General features: G+C 41.5%; 1 protein-coding gene across 7 annotated transcripts in view; it reads right to left on the bottom strand.

Moving 5' to 3' along the window:
• CHD6 (chromodomain helicase DNA binding protein 6) overlaps positions 1-20,196 on the bottom strand; it is a 205,853-nt gene that overhangs the window by 133,711 nt on the left and 51,946 nt on the right. For 6 of the 7 annotated variants that reach the window (XM_042930946.1, XM_042930951.1, XM_042930952.1 and 3 more), the window contains exons 2-3: positions 15,627-15,682; positions 3,085-3,605 (exon numbers count right to left, since the gene is read on the bottom strand). In XM_042930946.1, coding sequence (XP_042786880.1) covers positions 3,085-3,605; positions 15,627-15,659 — 554 coding nt within the window. In that variant the 5' untranslated portion in view covers positions 15,660-15,682. Of the gene's footprint in view, positions 1-3,084; positions 3,606-15,626; positions 15,683-16,809; positions 16,835-20,196 lie in introns of those variants that run through there. The other variant, XM_042930949.1, reaches the window with a different exon arrangement.

Here is a 20,196-nt window from a genome sequence, read left to right as displayed (position 1 = left end):
GTAAGCAAGACACTTCTCAGTGAGTCCCCCCTTTCCCCGGCTGCAGTACAACAGGTTAGACTAGCTCTCCTTTAGTTTTCCCAGGAATAAAAGTCTCTGATTTACAATGGGGAGCAAGGCTCCAAGTGCTATGGAAGAAGGGACATGCCAGCACACTGGTCTGGGGAAGCTCTTGGGAGAAATGGGACTTGCATTCAGACCTGGAAATGGAAAGGACTTGGGATACTGGGGGAGAAACACAGGGGCAAAATGTTGGGAGAACCAGCCAGAGCAATCCAGGAGAAACAAGTCAAGTGTCTTTAAGGGCCAGGAAGAGCAGTCTAGCTAGTGAGGTCTGTTGTCAGAGAAGTGAGGGAGGGGTCAGACCCCAAAGGGTTTGAATAACAGAAAAAGGAGTCTGGATTTTGTCCTGGAAGCAGTAGGAGCAATCAGAAGTTTCAAAAGTTAGAGGATATGAGGATATCCCATTTCCCAGTGCCCACGTTTTACTCCCAAGGAAGGACTATTACTGGCAACATATTTTCAACCCTTCTTCAAACTCCTCCCACTTCTCTGATTAGGGACCCGACTGGAGAGACTGGGAAAGGGCACAGAGCATACCTGCCCCAGCACGTGCTCCAGGCTTCAGTGCCTGCAGTTCTGGTGGAAAAACTCAACCAAAGGGAGGAACAAGCAGCTCACGTCCAGCCACAGCTGGTGGAGGTTCTTCAATCCAGTTTACAGTTAAGAAAGCTGATCACCACACCTCCATCTCTGCTGACTACTTCCAAACTGATTTGGAAGGAAGAGAGAGGATGAAGGCATTTGATTCACCACCTTTTCCAACTAAAAACAGAAATAAGATTACAGCAAGTACTTCAGAAAGATGAGCCAGGTGGAAGCTGGCAAGAGGGACTGAAGGCAGAAAAGGCTGGGAGCCCTCAAATTAACTGTGGAGCTCCTACGATAATCCAAGCATTCAGTGAATGATTTGCAACCACCAAGTATGATCCAGGGCTAATCAAAACATGTACTTGAGCCAATCTGCAAGAGAATAAATCAAAGAGCACAAAAAAACTGAGAATTGCCAACATAATTTTTTAATTAATGTCCTTTCATAATTAAAACTGCTTCTGTTGACTAGTGGGATCTTTAATTTCTTTAATTAAAGGAACCAAAGCAATAAATACAAAAAGAACAAGAAATGAAAGGCTCACCAGTAAAGAATCCTACCAAGCTACATAAGGATTCTCTATTACAAGTCAGTCTTACATAGGTCCCCAAATCAAAAGAAACCCTCATGTAACTTGCCCACACTGCTGAGAGGTAACCAGCTCTATCAACATCCTCGCAAAGGGTGTCTTCTGATGTCAGAAGTTAGCAGCCCCTGAAAAGACTACCAAGCACTTCTCCACGTCACTTACAATTGATCACAATCAGGTTCCCTTAGTATTGCTACACACATATAGGACACCCAAACTTCTTTTGTGAAATGCCTCTTATGGCCCCCAAATGGAATTTACATCAATGTCCATATACTTATTCCCTTGTTCCACAGCCCACACAGAAGTCCTTTAAGCAGGTAAGTACCAGAGACCAGAGCTAGTGAGCTCAGATACCTATGGCGTTCTATGGCCTTCTACAAACCAACCAGAGTCCTCAGCAAAGCTGTGAGAACCCTCCTCCAGTTACCCCAATTCTAAGGACTCAGGGACTCCTCTTTGTTCTCTAAGCCACCCCACTAGCTCACATCTGATTCTCCCTCACATGTGCTAGCGCCCTGAAGAACCCCTTCTGCTTCTCCCAAGCAACTTGCAGATGAAAATTATGGCAGAAGACAGAGACTCACTATGCTACCTCACACACGCATCAGAGATCAGAACATGCTCACTGGGTTCACTGAGAAACAGCCCATAAGTTTCCCTTTGTGAGAATCCTGATTTTTACATGCCTCTCTTGACCTTCTGTAAGGTACTTTAGGTCCACTGTCTGTAAACTACATTCCCAGGATCCCCCACAAGCCTTTCCGAGGGACAAAAGATAAAACCCCCTGTGGGGCAGAAGGGAATGAATATTATAAGGCAGTTTGCACTTGGATTATGAAATTATCCATCTGCTCCCAACAAACTGTCCTTCTGAAAATGAACTGAACCATATAGTAAATTCCTTGTCGCAGCACAAATCACCCAAAATGCTTTCTTCTCTTTAAAGCTTACTTCCTAAATGCCTGACCCCACACGGGTCTGATGGTCTAAATACTTTATGTGAGTGTTCATACCAGTCTCTGTGCCTTTATGGGTGCTCCTGGTCTACATCCTGCCACTGCACTTAGGTTTTAGAAACTTAAATTCCTTTTAAGTATATAGAGATTATGTATTTTTTGTTTCACATTTCCTCAGAAAGCTTAAATATAATGTTCTCCACAAAGAATTTAGAAAGAGACAAAATGAAAACCATTCCATTTGTATACAGGTGACCAATACGGAGTGAAGAGTACATCTGGATCCTGATGGGATCTCTAACCAGGACCCTTACCACCCACCCTGCAGTGAATGCGCATCCACACCTTCCGATCTCTCTACAGTCACTGTGGTCTCCACTAGTCTCTTTCACTCCTCATTTCCCAAGCACCTGTTGACACGTCAGGCACTGTGTTAGACACAGAGGGAGAGAAATGGACCAGGAGCAGTCCCACACTGGAGAGCTTGTGGCTGCAGGAGGCTGAGCAGGTGTTCCCTGTCTGTGCACAGCTCTCCCGGACTGCCCGCACACAAATTCCCAGGTCCGGGCACCTCCAACAGCTGCCCCTCTGCCACTCCACACTGCTCCCATCCCCCAAACCGCTGCCAGCCCTGTGTCGTACCTCTGACGTCCCTTCCCTTACACCCTTTGTGTGTGACAGTATTTTAATTCTTCTTAATCCAAAAGGAATGGCCAGAAATTGCAGGGCCAGTATTAAGGTTATCTTTCTGTCTTAGGAGGGGAGAGTAGCTCATTTTGGATGACAGTGGTAAAGTTATGTCTGAGGGCTAGAGGAAGGCCCAAAGCAAACCTTTGTGTGCAGGCAGAGCCAAGTGCTCCAAGCGGGCAGAAAGGGACACGCACCTGGCTTTCTTGGACTTCGTCCTGGCTGCAGAGTCCACGCCACTCCTCTTCTCTTTGGCCTCCTTGGTACCCGAGGCCTCCCGGGGCTTCCGTGCTTTCTTGACTCCATCCTTCTGCTTGGGCTCCTTGGGCTCCTTGGCCCTCTTGGGCTCCTTGGCCTTCCGGGCTTCCTTTGGCTCTCTAGGCTCTCGCTTCCTCTTTGGCTTGGGCTCCCTGTCCTTGCTTCCCTTCGCTGCCCCCTCTTGCTCTCCCGGGTCCTTTTTCTTCCTTTTCTTCTTTACTCCGGTGCCTCCTCCTCCACTGTCCTCCATCCCGTTATGGGATGTCATTTTCCTAGGAAAAAGGGTCTCAGCTTCCTCTTCAGCAGCATACAGGTCCTTCTGAGGCAGACAGTGACTGGCAACATCTTCGATCTTCTCTTCCTGATCAGTGCCATGGTCAAACGGGGAGGGGGATTTGTAGTCAAAATTGACAGAGGCATCAGACATTGGAGAGTGATTCAGAACTTTTAAACTTGACAACTGTGAAAGAGAGAGAAACGAGCTTGTTAGTTTCCCAATGCATGCTTCATACGAAAGAGCATTATGAAGTTTGAATCTATGGATCTGTTCAACGTTTACTGAATTCCTATCACGTGCTAGCTCCTCACGTGCCAGGTCTTGGGGAGACAGTGGCAACCAGGACATACTTTGTGTCTGCCTCTGCACCAAGCCACTGTTACCATATACAAAAATTGCATGTGAAAAAACAACTCTCAAGGAGTTGTTATGTGCTAAAATCTGAGCCCCATGTCTAGTACAGGCGACAACAGTGGTGTCCCCACAAAATACCTCTAGATCCTAGGCACACAGTTCTTACCCAGAATGGCATTTCTCATGCTGATACACAAAAGTTCTGTTCAAATATGCTCCTAAATACAAGTGGCATCACTGGATGACAAGGATGCAGGGACAATCTCAGTGTGCTGCTTTATCTCCCCACATCTTTGCTCTCATGTATCTTCAGGCAGCACCAACAATCAGCTGGTTTGACTTTCAACAAGAAAACTACATCTTTCAGGGGTACCTGGGTGGCTCAGTCGGTTAAGCGTCAGACTTTGGCTCAGGTCATGATCTCATGGCTCATGACATCGAGCCCCATGTTGGGCTCTGCGCTGACAGCTCAGAGCCTGGAGCCTGCTTCAGATTCTGTGTCTCCTTCTTTCTCTGCCCCTTCCCTGCTCGTTGTATGTCTCTCTCTCTCTCTCTCTCTCTCTCTCTCAAAAATGAATAAAAAACATTTTTTAAATTTTTTAAAAATTCTAAAACTACATCTTTTACTTTTAACTAAAGGTGCTGTTCCTCTGCATGATCATCTAAGCCTCCAGACTCAGCACCAAATAACCTTTGGCCACTTACAAAAAAACAACTGCCCCTACAGGGGAAAGCTTTATTATGATAGATGCCATTAAGAAAGAATGTGTCACAGATGCTGAAGGCATCTTCCTAAAAAAGGAAGTTCTGAAGCTGTTTTTGAGCACCATTAAAGGTACAGCTTCCCCGAGGTGACCACTTTCAGGAAACATCCCTTTGGAAGTAGAAGTCACATCTCATACTTTCAGGTCTGGTATCACAGTACATCTGTCATTTCGTAACCAAGCTAAGGCTGGCAATAATCTGATACTGTGGGTGCTGGTTTCAGGAACAGCACCCCTCTGAATCAGGAACAAAGAAATAACTCAAGGAGAGCCTGGGAGGGACAAGCAGGCTTTCCAGGAAGCCAACTACCATCATCTTTGCATGATGGCTTAGGAACAGCACCATTTGTGAATAGTCTGCTCCCTTAACAAGAGGCCTGGCGTGTGCTGAAGGGCACAGACACTTGCCTAGGTGGCGTGGCTTCCTTCCAGTGTTCTGGTTACCCAATCTGTGCTCAGACTTCCTGGCCCACCCTAGGAGTGATGGAGTGCAAAATTCAGCTGCATAGTCCCCCTTCTGTGCCTTCCAGCTCCCTACCCTAGGCCAATACTCCCAAACATAACACTGAGAATCTCAGGAGAAAAAGATGAAAGAAAAGAAGAATTTTTTTGTATCTTTATCATAAATAAAGTCCAGCCTCATAAACAAGCCTAAATCCAGAAAGAACTGGTCATTCTGGCAGCATTCACTATGAAAGAAAAGAAAAGAAAAGAAAAGAAAAGAAAAGAAAAGAAAAGAAAAGAAAAGAAAAGAAAAGAAAAGAAAAAAGAAAATTCAGTTTGACTACCTCACTGCTGATTCAGTTCTTAGGATGGCTTGGAAAAAGGAGAAGCTAAGCAAACTTAAAAGGAATTTAAAATCAAATACAAGAAAGTGCTCAAGATGGTAACTTTTTTTACATGTAGATGGTTATATTTTTTTTTACCACAATAAAAAGGAAAAAAAAGAAGAGAAAAAGAAAAAACAAGGCAACAAGAACCTCAGAGGTGCATAATAGGCACCTAATTAAAGCTCAGATCTTAAGAGTACACTGCCGTCCCTGGGATGTTACTGAATTCTGTGCCAGGGACACCTGACCCTCAGGACACAAGTATTTGCTTCACATGCAAGGGTGGACACACTAAAAAAGCAAGAGATACAGGTTAGTTTATTAAAGAGGTTTTCAAAGACAACACATTAAAGTCCTAATTCCACCAAGGCAACACTCTGTAGATAAAAGTGGGACACTCTTTTCAACTCATACCTCATCTCAAGGTCTATCTTTTGAAGGCTAGGGCCCTCCAAAGCTGAGGCGGATGGAGATAGGTTGTAGAAACTGGACACTCAATCATTAGTCAAGAACAATAGCAACAGCTAACATTTATGGGACACAAATCATAAGGATCTACCTGGAATTATGCAAAGCATGCTCCATGATATCTCCCATCTTTACAAAAATCCTAAAAGGTTAGTGTAAAGACACCTATTTTGTGTACGAAGAAACAGAAGATTACTGATGTTAGATGAGGTACTCACACACATATACCTAGTAAGTGGAGGAACTTGGACCTGGACCTTCTGCCCAAAAGCTCACACTCATTTCACTGAGCATTTTATGACCTACATCCCCAGAAACCATTAATGACTGCTAGGCCACCAGACCAGTATGATTAGACTTGGTGAGAAATGTTAAATATAAAGACCTATACAACCAGTTGGGGAAAAGTTCAGGTAGTTCTTTAGAAACATAAACATGCAAATACCTGTCATTGCAGCAATTCCACTCTGAGGAATCACAAATAGTCATCTACTCTACCCCTCATTTTATAGATAAGATAATTGGGTCAGAGAGATGAAGCAACTTGTCTAAAGGTTATATTCCAGGGAGTGGCAGAGCTGGACATCCTATAGGAAGTAGGGAGTCCCAAGAAATGCAGCACAATTAAGTCAATGTTTCCAAAAAGTTAGAAGTATCCCAAAAGACAGATTATCAGTATTAAAAAAATATAAAATTATAATCTCCAAAGTCAATAATACACCAGGAATATTTTTATTTTTCAAGGCACCTTGTTGGGGGCTTGGAAAAGATGTCTGTTGAGAATTTAAAAAATATGACAAAAAATATTTTTCATTTGTCTCAAGGTCAGTGGAGAAAAGACAAAGAGCCTTAATAAATTGTTTCAGTTTCTACCAAGAAGGACATTAAATCACCACTTCAAAAATGGCCCCAAAGGGAATGGATTGGAGATGATGGACCACGACACCACCAATAATTTACATTATATTGACAATTTACTAAATAGAGATAAGCACCTAGAACATAAGATGAAATGGAGAGGAAAACTGATAAAAAAAAGACATCCAACAATGCTAGCTCATAAACCACACCGTTAGCAATAAAACCCACTTTGCTGATTCAAAATTAGCAACCTAGGATATTCCTGGAAAAGACACTTAAACATATGAATCCAGATAAACTAGATTTGGGTCAACTGTAAAGGATTTAAGAACCAATGGAGATATTATGGCGTAGGTCAATGGTTCCCAAACAGATTTAAGGACAAACCTGAGTTATTTCCCCAAGAATCACTGAAGTACTTGAAAGTCAAAATAGACTTTAATTAAGAAAATCATCCATGGTACAACACAGATAGACCTTGAAAACATTATGCTAAGTGAAAGAAGCCAGGTACAAAAGACTACATATTGTACAATTCCATTTATATGAAATGCCCAGAATAGGCATATCCACAGAGACAAGAAGTAAATTAGTGGTTGCTAGGGCCTGGGGGAAGAGGAAATGAGGAGTGTCTGCTAACATGCATATGGTTTCTTCTGGGGGTGATAAAAATGTTCTGGCATCAAATAGTGGTGATCTTTCCACAATCTTGGGACTACACTAAAAACCAGTGAGTTGCACAATTTAAAAGTATAGTAGAATTTACAGTATGTGAATTACATCTCAGTTTTTAAAAGTCCAATATAAGAAGATAACGAAAATGGTCCGCTCATATGTTGCTGACAGCTGCATCAAGTATTAAAAAGCCTTTTTTGCAGGGGCATGTGTTAACAATATTAAAATTTTAATTATGGATATGCTTTTAAACTGAGCAATTTCTCTTTTACAACATAAATTAAGGAAATATTTAGGTACTCCAAAGACAGAATATCTGATGCAGAATTTTTAATAAAGGAAAAAACTATAAATAACCTATTGGTCAATCTTTAGTAAAATGTTTAAATTAATAGCATATCCATTATATGGAACAGTATTATACAGCCATTGTGACATTATTGTATTATATATTATTAATTACAAAGTTTTAGTTGACATAAAAAAAAGTCCACAACATGTTGGAAAGTGGGCAAAAAAAAAAAATCTATGATCTAATCCCATTTTTATTGTTTAAAAAAAAATTTTTTTTAAGAGAGAGAGAGAGCACACAAGCAGGAAGGGGCAGAGAGAGAGGGGGACAGAGAATTTGAAGCAGACTCTTTGCTGACAGCACAAAGCCTATGTGGGGCTCAAACCCATGAACCGTGAGATCATGACCTGAGCCAAGGTCGGACTCTCAACCGAATGAGCCATCCAGGCGCCCTCTCTGGTTTATTTTTTAAAAACGCTATTTATCAACACCAGTTTTTAAAAATAAATTTAGGACACGTATCAGATATTAACCATCATTATGTCTGGGTGACAAGACTATAGGTAACATTCCCTTCTTTTTTTCTTTCCTGAGAGTTTTTGTTTCTGTCTCCCATAACTAGAATGTAAGCATCATGAGGCAGTGACTGTGGATTCCCCACTATCTTTGTGGCTTACAGTAAATCTCAATCATATGATTACTGGATGAAATGAGTGTTTTCAATTTGAAAAACAAAGGAGAAGTCTACAAAATTGTGCATGTAAACAAAATGAAAACAACAAATTCCTGTGTATAGAAGAACGAATGGAAGAAAATCAACAAAAAGTGAATAGTATTCATTTAAGGCTGTGGAAATTTGGTTGCTTAATTTTTCTAAACAGTAACAAGGATATTACTTTCACAATACTTGTAATAAAAATATCTTTTAAAAATTGTTATGTTTATTTTTGAGAGAGAGAAAGAGAGAGAGAGAGCAAGCATGAGCGGGGAAGGAGCAGAGACACAGGGAGACACAGAATCTGAAGCAGGCTCCAGGCTCTGAGCCCGACACGGGGCTTGAACTCAGGAACCAAGAGATCATGACCTGATCCGAAGTGGGACACTCAACTGACTGAGCCACCCAGGCGCCCCAAAATATTTTCACAGGTATATAATAGAAAAATTTTAAATACTTTAATAATGAACAGGAAAGGCTGTTTTGCCAGAAAATTTACACTCCTCCAAATTACCACGATTCAGGAATCAAAGGCAGAATATGGGAGGCGCTGGCACTGTGACCACATTTGACTGAGTGCTGGACAAAGACAGTGCTCTTTGCACTCAAGCCCGAAGGCCCCCTGCACGCCCTCCATATGCACCTTGAACCTGATGGTGAGTACGGCCCAGCCAGCTGCTGCTGTTGCCTGCCTCAAGCTCTTCCATCTTCTCCAGTAGGAAGGGGACAATGTTCTATGTTCAGACTTAATTAATATCAAGAAATTAGCTAAACATAAAAATGAATAGAAAAGCTTATCTAAATTTGAGACCTTGTGACTTTTAAAGTCCAAACAATAAAAATAAAACTACAAAGAACTGCTACTATTATGAATGAGTTGGTGTGCAGACATTTCAGGTGGCAATTGTTATTTTCCAATTAAAATGAGGAGTGCAAAAAAAAAAAAAAAAAAAAAAAGAGGAGTGCCTTACTCTTTCACCTTCACTGTCTTCTGAAAGAATATTCCCTATGGTTACCTGACTGTGGGATACACTACCGGCGAAAACCCCACATATCCTCGCCTTTATTACACTGCCATTGTGCTGGGCTCAGTCATCTGGCAAACAGAGCTTTGCTGGGTGAGCAAGACCCAGGAACAAAGTCCAACTGTGTGTGTGTGTGTCCTGTTTCCTCCTCCATTTAGAATATTCCATCTCTCTTCACCCAGGAGTCCTGTGCTCTGGGTGATAAAGCAGGCATTCTGACCCTGACGTGGCTCCACATGTAGTCACAGCTGGTCAGCACCAGGAGGAGGAAAGATCAGTTTCAGGCATCTGATGATAATGCAGGGAGTGGTGTCCAGGAGGCTCTCAGGTATACTTTCCAAGAGTCATTTTTATAAGAATGAATGAGACTACCCAGGAAGAATGAATGGACAAAGAAAAAGAACAGGACCAAAACCTGACAAACACTGATGTTTAAGGGCCCCCAGAGGAGGAACCTAGAGAGAGGGTGAGAGGGGGCAATCAGGTCAGTGATGTGGTGGGGAAAAGAAAGTGTGAGTGTCACAGAAGCCAGAAGATGAGAGCACTTGAAGACACAATGATTATAGGCATTGCATGCTGTGGAGAAGCTGGTAAGTTAAGGACTGAAGAGTGGTGGACAGGTTTGCCAACTGTCTCTCACCAAAATCCCAGAATCTGTCATTTCTAGTCCCCAACTCTATTATCATATTTTCGCATTTAAAACTGGGGGGGAGGGGGGTTTTTCTCTTATGATGTTCCAAGAGTATTAGAAATCTGAATTCTCCAGATCTGCAAAGTCAATCTAAACCTTGTTAATTCCAGGCAGTAACAAAAACTGGGGGCAGGTAGATTATTAAATTTAGATGCTGACAGGGAATAAGCAGAGGAAACAATAAGTGCCTTGGCCTATCCTCCAGTTAATGCTCTCCATGTAACCATTTGCATCCACAGGTTCAGCAACAGATACATTTAAATCCCTTTTCTCTACAGGATGCTTTTAAATCTTCCTTTTTAAAATACAAATCAAAACCACACTCAGATATCACCTCATGCCAGTCAGAGTGGCCAAAATGAACAAATCAGGAGACTATAGATGCTGGAGAGGATGTGGAGAAATGGGAACCCTCTTGCACCGTTGGTGGGAATGCAAACTGGTGCAGCCGCTCTGGAAAACAGGGTGGAGGTCCCTCAAAAAATTAAAAATAGATCTATCCTATGACTCAGCAATAGCACTGCGAGGAATTTACCCAAGGATACAGAAGTACTGATGCATAGGGGCACTCGTACCCCAGTGTTTATAGCAGCACTCTCTCAACAATAGCCAAATTATGGAAAGAGCCTAAATGTCCATCAACTGATGAATGGATAAAGAAATTGTGGTTTATATACACAATGGAGTACCACGTGGCAATGAGAAAGAATGAAATATGGCCCTTTGTAGCAATGTGCATGGAACTGGAGAATGTTATGCTAAGTGAAATAAGCCATACAGAGAAAGACAGATACCATATGTGTTCCCTCTTATGTGGATCCTGAGAAACTTAACAGGAACCCATGGGGGAGGGGAAGGAAAAAAAAAAAAAGAGGTTAGAGTGGGAGAGAGCCAAAGCATAAGAGACCCTTAAAAACTGAGAACAAACTGAGGGTTGATGGGGGGTGGGAGGGAGGGGAGGGTAGGTGATGGGTATTGAGGAGGGCACCTGTTGGGATGAGCACTGGGTGTTGTATGGAAACCAATTTGACAATAAATTTCTTATATTAAAAAAAAAAATCTTCCCTTTAAAAAAAAAAAAGACTTTATTTTTAAGTGATCTCTACACCAATGGAGGGCTCAAACTCACAATCCCTAAGATCAAGAGTTGCATGCCAGAAGCCCCTAAACCTTCCCTTCTTTAGGCTACATAATCGTAGTTTCATCCATCATACTCATACTTCATATGAAATGAGTCAATGTTTATTTATTTATTTATTTATTTATTTATTTATTTATTTATTTATTTATTTTTGAGAGAGTGACAGAGACAGAGCATGAGCAGGGGAGGGGCAGAGAGAGAAAGACACAGAATCCGAAGCAGGCTCCAAGCTCTGAGCTGTCAACACAGAGCCTGACGCGGGACTCGGACCCATGAATCGTGAGATCATGACCTGAGCTGAAGTCGGATGCTTAACCGACTGAGCCACCCAGGCGCCCCAAAATAAGTCAATGTTCTTTTACCGTCCTGGTCACTATACTCTGGCTTCTCAAGTATGTTTCAGAACACAGAACAAATTATGACAACAACAAAAGTCTGTCAAGGTATGTCAAAACAGAGAAAAGGATTCAAGGCTCAGATTGCTTTCTTTGGAAGAGGGAGAATTTGGATACAGTCCATTTTAAGTCCTTTTGAAACATGACTCCAGGGTGAGGCTGTTTAAAATCCTGGTTCTACTAAGCAATTTACTAACACTCCCTCTTTAGGCATGTTCAAACCAAATGGAAGGTCTGACTAGTATTAGCCCTTAAGACCCTCTGCAGGGTGACACTGAAAAGTCTAAGAAATGAATTATTCATCCATATGATCAACTGTGCTATTTATCTTTCACTACTCTGAACTGTGGGTCATTATCTGCTGATCTCTTATTAGTGTTACACGCACCATCCTCGGGATTCAAATCTTCACCTCCCCCTACTAAAGAGCAGGTAGGACCAACACTTTTGGGAATTTGGTGGCCAGCTAAATCCACCATGCTTTTTATCTTAGTTTATCGTAGGTCACCACCCAAAATAGTACTCCGCACTAAGGTCATGGGGTGTGGACAGAAGGTTCTCCCATAATTACTGCAAGTCTGAGTTAACTTCCTGGTCACAGCTCCAAGTTTTACTCCTATTCACAGTATTACCTATTCCTATTGTGTTCATGCTTATAAACCTTCCTCTACATTGGATTTGTGTCCCCCCAAACCCTCTTACCTGCATCTTATATCAAATAATTATTTATCATACTTTGTACTTCTCTCAGTACCACACAAGGAAGCTGGGATGCATACAAATGAGTATTTCCTTACCATAGGTTTGTCACTGCTCACATCAGCAATGGATCTATTCCCTTACAAAGAAGTACTTTTAGGAGTGCCTGAGTGGCTCAGTTTTGATTAAACATCCAACTCTTGCTTTTGGTTCAGGTCATGATCTCACGATTTGTGGGTTCAAGCCCCACACCGTGCTCTGTGCTGACAGTGCGGAGCCTGCTTGCAATTCTCTCCCTCTCTCTCTGTCCCTCCCCAACTCATTCACTTTCTCTGTCTCTCTCAAAATAAATAAATAAACTTAAAACACACACACACACACACACACACACACAGAAGTACTTCTAGCTGCACTATGCGTCAGTAGTGCTACAAGTTTTCAATGATTAGAATTCACATTTTATTCCTCTTGCAAGATGTTTTTCTGCATAATACTGCTTAGTCTTTTTAGGGATTAAAATATATATATAGATTTCTTAGGAAAAAAAGTTTATTTTTTGATATAGATAAAAGACTATAGCCCCTGATGACTCATTCTTAAATGTTTTATTATAAAAGTCTATTTTTCTTGCAACACTTCTTTAGGCAGTACAGTCAATCTCTAAACCCTTTGTTCTTGGCACACTACTCTTGCTATGTCCTTTCTGGTTAAACAGTAGTATGATTATTTATTACCAAGTTTTGATTAACTTACAAAATCTTTCATCTCGGTTTAATTTACCTTGATAAAATTTTGGACAAGGAAATGAGTAATTTTCAAGAACAGAATGTATTTACATGTCATTTTCCTCCAGAGAAGAGAAAAAAAGAATTTATAGGAATGAGGGTTTTTAAAGAGTGGACACTTTATTTGCTGTTACTTCTTTTTTTTTTTTTTAAGTTTATTTATTTTGAGAGAGAGAGTGCACACGTGCATGCATGAGCAGGGGAAGGGCGGGGAGAGACAGAGAATCCAAGCAGGCTCCACACTCTCAGCACGGAACATGCAGGGCTTGAACTCACAAACCAAAAGATCATGATCCGAGCTGCAATCAAGAGTCAGATGCTTAACTGACTGAGCCAGCCAGGTGCCCTGCTGTTACTTCTAACACTTTAAAAACATGGTTAAGGGAAAGGACAAACTTTGGTGGTTAATTTTCTCATTCTACTGGATGATTTCCTTGCCACTGACACACTGAATGGCAAACACTTGATGAGTTATCCCATTTAATTCAATACCTTGTGAGGCACATATGATTGCTCCCACTCAAATGATAGAAAAAAGGTGTGAACTTGTCCAAAGTTACACAGCAAAGTGGTAGCTAGTTTCAATTCTATCTACCAGAATCAAAGCCCAAGTTCATTCTAGAACATGGGCCTCCTCTCTGTCTCTATGCACATGCTCAATGCTGGTACCTATGGATTGCTTTGGCACAAAGGGAATTTTCTATTTTCGTGCTCTGCAACCAGTTTAGTCACAGTTTAGTCACCAGCATGGCCTATCACCTGCACCTGAGAGAAGCAGGATCGATTCCTCCTGGAAGTGGCTCCACTTAATTCACTTGCTCCCCTATCACAGCTAATACCAACTTTTAAGTATGAATTCCACCCCGTTGATCAACACTACTAAGTGAAAACTCATCTAACCTAAGCTGCGTAATAGCTGGCTGACACATTAAGGTCTTAATATGAACCAGTAAAATCTCAAGAGAAAGAAACCTGAATTCATGTTGGTATAATTTCGGTAAAGAGTATTTTTACTGAAGGGCACCTGGGTGGCTCAGTTGGATAAGCATCCGACTTCAGCTCAGGTCATGATCTCACGGTTCGTGGGTTCAAGCCTCGTGTCGGGTTCTGTGCTGACAGCTTGGAACCTGGAGCCTGCTTCAGATTCTGTGTCTCCCTCTCTCTCTGCCCCTCCCCTACTCATGCTCTATCTCTCAAAAAAAAAAAAAAAAAAAAAACAAACCACAAAGTGTTTTTACTGAAATAAAAGCTTACCTTAAAGGATGTTTAAAACATTAAATATGCAGAATGTTTTAAGAAATATAAACCTGCCCGTGTATCATAAATGATAATAGTTTTGAAGGCTTGGGGTTCTCTTCACTAATGTGTTCTTTTTAACAGAGGTCTTAATATTCTACTAGATGGATGTGCTATGATTTAAATAGTCCCCTTTCTGATGGACATGCAGGTTCCTTTCCATTTTTGCTTCTATAAACAAAGCAGCAGGAAAAACCTTTGTTCACCCATCTGACACATGTCTGAGTCTACCAGTAGGATAAATTCCTCAGATGGCGCTGCATTCTCTATAGTGTTTGTCTACCAGCTGATGGCGCTACAGAGCCAGGATACAAAGAAATCAGTGTGTGGATAGCGTTTAGTCACCACTTTTCCTGTTAAGAATTGGCAGCAAATGAGTCAATTATTTCCTAAAACAATTTGTTTTGGTTTGGTTTCACAAGGACCTATCCACTGGGAGAGAACAGAGAATAATCCTTGTAACCATATCCCTAGGTCACCCTGTATCTAACTAGTCGGTGCTCCCTAGCAGCAGAGAGCAAAGTGGCTGATCCCACCCAACCTCTTCACACGGTCTCTGTGAAGGGCAGGGGTCAGATACTCCCAGTTACCAGGCTATCTTCCAATTCTGTAAAAGCAAAATAGCCCATCAGAGGTAGCATGTTTCCAAGAGACGGAGGGAGGTCCCCCCTCTCACCTCCCTGAACCACACTGGTTGGAGTCTCTGGGTTCCTTTGAATATGGAACCACCTGGAACACAGAAGCACCAACTAAGGAAAAGATCTTGGCAGGGTGGGTCACACAGGGTCATAAACGTTTTTATCAATTCTCCTCCCCTTCAAGAAACCAAATGCCCAATAGCTGATGTTTACTTCCTTCCAATTAGTTTATTACTTTGTCTAGGAGGAAATTTCTACACATCATTATGAGTACAAATTTTATAGATTTTAGATTAACCAAACAAATAAAATGATGAATACATAAAAACTATAAAGAATTGATCACAGGGGTGCCCGGGTGGCTCAGTCAGTTAAGCATCTGACTCTTGATTTCAGCTAAGGTCATGATCTCACAGTTCATGAGTCCAAGCCCCACGTCCAGCTCCATGCTGAGTGTGGGGCCTGCTTGGGATTCTCTCTCTCTCCCTCTCTAGCTAACCCTCTCCCCTATTTGTGCTCTCTCTCTCTCAAATAAAAAAAATTTTTTTAATTAAAAAAAATATGTGATCACTTACCTGCTTCTCTTTCTTTTGTATTTTCATTATCATCTATTGAAGGAAGTTACTTATTTCTGTAAAACATAAAAAAGCCAAAGATTATGGTAAAATCCAAAATAAAACATTTAAGGTGATCTCAGGATTAACTGTGACACATGAGGAAAATACAGAAGAGAGTTTCCTTCTACAGAATATTTACAATCTTGTAACAACAGTCAACAGCCAGCCCCCAGAGTATGGTCCTAAGCCTACCTGATTTATTGCTTCAGATGGGTGGAGTCAAAAAGACACTATCTTTGTAGACAAAATAAGTTATAAAAGATGCTAGCATATGAAATTACAAAAGAAGCTAAAAGAGGGACATAAAATAATGCTATGAGGCATAATGGCATAAAATATACCAAGAGGATTGGAGGAGAGGGGGTAAAAATAAACTATCCTCATTTCTTCTGGAAGGAAATCAATAAATCATATCTACTACTGATAAATCAAAAAATTAAAATATACACAGTAAAAGAGAGAGCTAAAAGAGTTAAAAGTAGTTCTCCTGAAGGACTGAGAGGGAAGCTGGTGTGAGACAGGATAGGTCACCCTCGCATTTCATCACATGCCCCCCATACAATTTGACATTTCGTTTATTTTTTTATTTTAAAAAAAAAATTTTTTTTTCCAACGTTTTTTATTTATTTTTGGGACAGAGAGAGACAGAGCATGAACGGGGGAGGGGCAGAGAGAGAGGGAGACACAGAATCGGAAACAGGCTCCAGGCTCCGAGCCATCAGCCCAGAGCCTGACGCGGGGCTCGAACTCACGGACCGCGAGATCGTGACCTGGCTGAAGTCGGACGCTTAACCGACTGCGCCACCCAGGCGCCCCCAATTTGACATTTTAAACCGTGTGCATACATTACTTGACAAAATAAGTTTCATTCCAACATTTAGTATGATTTTAAATGACTGATTCTACTGTACCCAGATTTAAGCCCCCATCTCCACCGAGTGTGCCCATGATGCCCATGATGACACTGAACTTTTTCTCGTAAGTGACTTTTGAGCACCACAGCAATAAGAGCCCAGCAATTTGGCTCTGGAGGTCGAGAAGTGCATTGGGGCCTTGTGGGAACCACAAAGAACCTGAAGAAACCCGAAATTTGGGGCTGCCTGAATCACTAAATAGACTGGCCCAAGTCTAAAGCACTCACCTTCCTCATATACAAACAAGGGAGGGATCCTAGAATCTCAGCTTCCAGTTCTAGCCCGGATGTAGACACCGCCTCATGTTTACTTTGTACTTTGATTTCCTGGACATCTCACAGAGCTAGAGAACACTGCTCCCTCAGGAAACAATTCCAGAGGCACATAATTATCCTTATGTTCATAATTATTTCTTATATCCAGATGAATGTGATGTGTGTGTCTGTCCACTTAGGTTTTTTTCCTCCAAGAGTCAGAGGGGTTTTCTGTAAGAAGAACTATAAAAAGCTCATGAGCATAGCATCTAAGTTGCTAACAAGCTGCAAAGTGGGCAGAATCAGGGGAAAAAGAAGGAGGGCAGAAAGAATTGGCCAAATCAAGAAAAGGGAAGGTCAAGTTAGTAAACGATGATGGAACAAGTATTCACTTCAAGAAAACCGTAAACTCCACAACCCATATCAAAAATAACACAAACATTCTTCACAGAGCTAGAACAAACAATCCTAAAATTTGTGTGGAACCAGAAAAGACCCCAAATAGTCAACACAATCTTGAAAAAGAAAACCAAAGCTGGAGGTATCACAATCCCAGACTGGAAGCTGTATTACAAAGCTGGAATCATCAAGACAGTATGGTACTGGCACAAGAACAGACCCTCAGATCAATGGAACAGAATAGAGAACCCAGAAATGGACCCACAAACGTATGGCCAACTAATCTTTGACAAAGCAGGAAAGAATATCCAATGGAATAAAGACAGTCTCTTCAGCAAGTGGTGCTGGGAAAACTGGACAGTGACATGCAGAAGAATGAACCTGGACCACTTTCTTACACCATACACACAAAAGAAGTCAAAATGGATGAAAGACCTCAATGTAAGACAGGAAGCCATCAAAACCCTAGAGGAGAAGCAGGCAAAAACCTCTTTCATCTCGGCCACAGCAACTTCTTACTCAACATGTCTCCAGAGGCAAGGGAAACAAAAGCAAAAATGAACTACTGGGACCTCATCAAGATAAAAAGCCTCTGCATAGCAAAGGAAACAATCAGCAAAACTAAAAGGTGACCGACAGAATGGGAGAAGATATTTGCAAATGACATATCAGATAAAGGGTTAGTATCCAAAATCTACAAAGAACTTATCAAACTCAACACCCAAAAAAACAAATAATCCAGTGAAGAAATGGGCAAAAGACATGAAGAGACACTTCTCCAAAGAAGACATCCAGATGGCCAACCGACACATGAAAAAATGCTCAACGTCACTCATCATCAGGGAAATACAAATCAAAACCACAATGAGATACCACCTCACACTGTCAGAATGGCTAACGTTAACAACTCAGACAACAACAGATGCTGATGACGATGCGGAGAAAGAGATCTCTTTTGCACTGCTGGTGGGAATGCAAACTGGTGCAGCCACTCTGGAAAACAGTATGGAGGTTCCTCAAAGAATTAAAAATAGAACTACCCTACAACCCAGCAATTGCACTACTAGGTACTACAGGTGTGCTGTTTTGAAGGGGCACATGCACCCCAATGTTTATAGCAGCCCTACTGACAATAGTCAAAGTATGGAAAGAGCCCAAATGTCCTTTGATGGACACATGGATAAAGAAGGTGTGGTATACATATACAATGGAGTATTACTCGGCAATCATAAAGAATGAAATCTTGCCATTTGTAATTACGTGGCTGGAACTAGAAGGTATTATGCTAAGCGAAATTAGTCAGAGAAAGACAAATATCATAGGACTTCACTCATATGAGGAATTTAAGATACAAAACAGATGAACATAAGGGAAGGGAGGCAAAAATAATATAATAACAGGGAGGGGGACAAAATATAAGAGACTCTTAAATACAGAGAACAGAGGGTTGCAGAGGGGTTGGGGGGGATGGGCTAAATGGGTAAGGGGAATTAAGGAATCTACTCCTGAAATCATTGTTGCACTACATGCTAACTAACTTGGGTGTGAATTAAAAGATAAATAAAATAAAATAATAAAAGAAAAGAAAGGAAAAGAACATCATAAACTCCAGCGAAATAGTGAGCGCTCTGAATCGGGACAGTTAAAATAATTTTACCCCTAATCTTAAACAGAATAAAGCCAATTCTAAGTAAATTATGTTAGTACAAGTTTATCTCCTTTATCTGTCAACTTCAAACTATCAGGCCCTAGAAAACCAAACTTCTGAGCCATTACAAGTGGCTACACGTTCTGAAATGAAGAGAGAAGTTGGAAAAACAAATTCCAGCTAGTAAAAAAAAAGGATAGTATCAATAACCGGACACATACTCAAAATTCTACCCAACAAAATGAAGATCATTTAAAAAACACAGAAAACCCCACCAATGATGATAAAATTTATTTTTTAATATCTAAAAAATAAGTATAATGCAGTAGAGCCATCACAAAAAACACAATTTCCGATTAAGTACCATAAACTGGCATGCTTACAGAAGCAAGGCCACAGCACTGCCAGGAACATGGTGGAAAACAGGTCCAACTTATCATTGCTAATGGCACTTGCCTAATTGCTTCAAGCTTTCTGAAGAGCACTCAGGCAATGTGCCACTAAATCTATAAACTGTTGAGTCCTTTTATCTGCCGATTCCACTTTAAGGAATACATCCCAAGAAATAAGCCTGTAGGAAATAAACCTGGGCCATAGAGGAAGCTCAAGGAGGAGGTAGGAAGTGTGAACACATCTATCACAGCGGAGCCTGGGCACTGGAGAGGGCCATAAAGATCACAGGCCCACCACCCCATGGGCCTGCATCATCATAGGACCTGAGAACATCAGAGAAGGCAGATGAGCACAAGCAGGAAAGTCTAGGGAAGTATGGCTTGAATTTGATTACCCAGCAAAGTGAAATCTTGTAGGAAAAGAGGTGGTAAAACCAAATCTCCCCGCTGCCAATTTGTTCACACGCAAGATATTACTAGGGGCACCTTTAGTGATATTCATGCTGCATAGATAACCCCACCCCATCCTATGAAAGAGAGAAAGGATGTGTGTGTGAGATCCAAGCCAGTGGGAATGATGTTACTATAAGAATAACTGCTCTAGTTCACTAAAAGCAAGCTTTGACAAACTTCATGAAATTATCTCTAGCACCCTAATGGATTGCCGCACACCAGGCTGCTGCCACCCCACAAAATGGCAGACATCGTCAACCACGCAGGGGTCCAATAAGCATTTATTGACTTTAAAAAAAATTTTTTTTAACGTTTATTTATTTTTGAGACAGAGAGAGACAGAGCATGAACGGGGGAGGGTCACAGAGAGAGGGAGACACAGAATCTGAAACAGGCTCCAGGCTCTGACAGCTCAGAGCCCGATGCGGGGCTCGAACCCACGGACCGTGAGATCATGACCTGAGCCGA

This window comes from Panthera leo, chromosome A3 (assembly GCF_018350215.1).
Source record: "Panthera leo isolate Ple1 chromosome A3, P.leo_Ple1_pat1.1, whole genome shotgun sequence".
Lineage (NCBI taxonomy): Eukaryota > Metazoa > Chordata > Mammalia > Carnivora > Felidae > Panthera > Panthera leo.
This window is presented reverse-complemented; position numbering and strand designations above follow the sequence as displayed.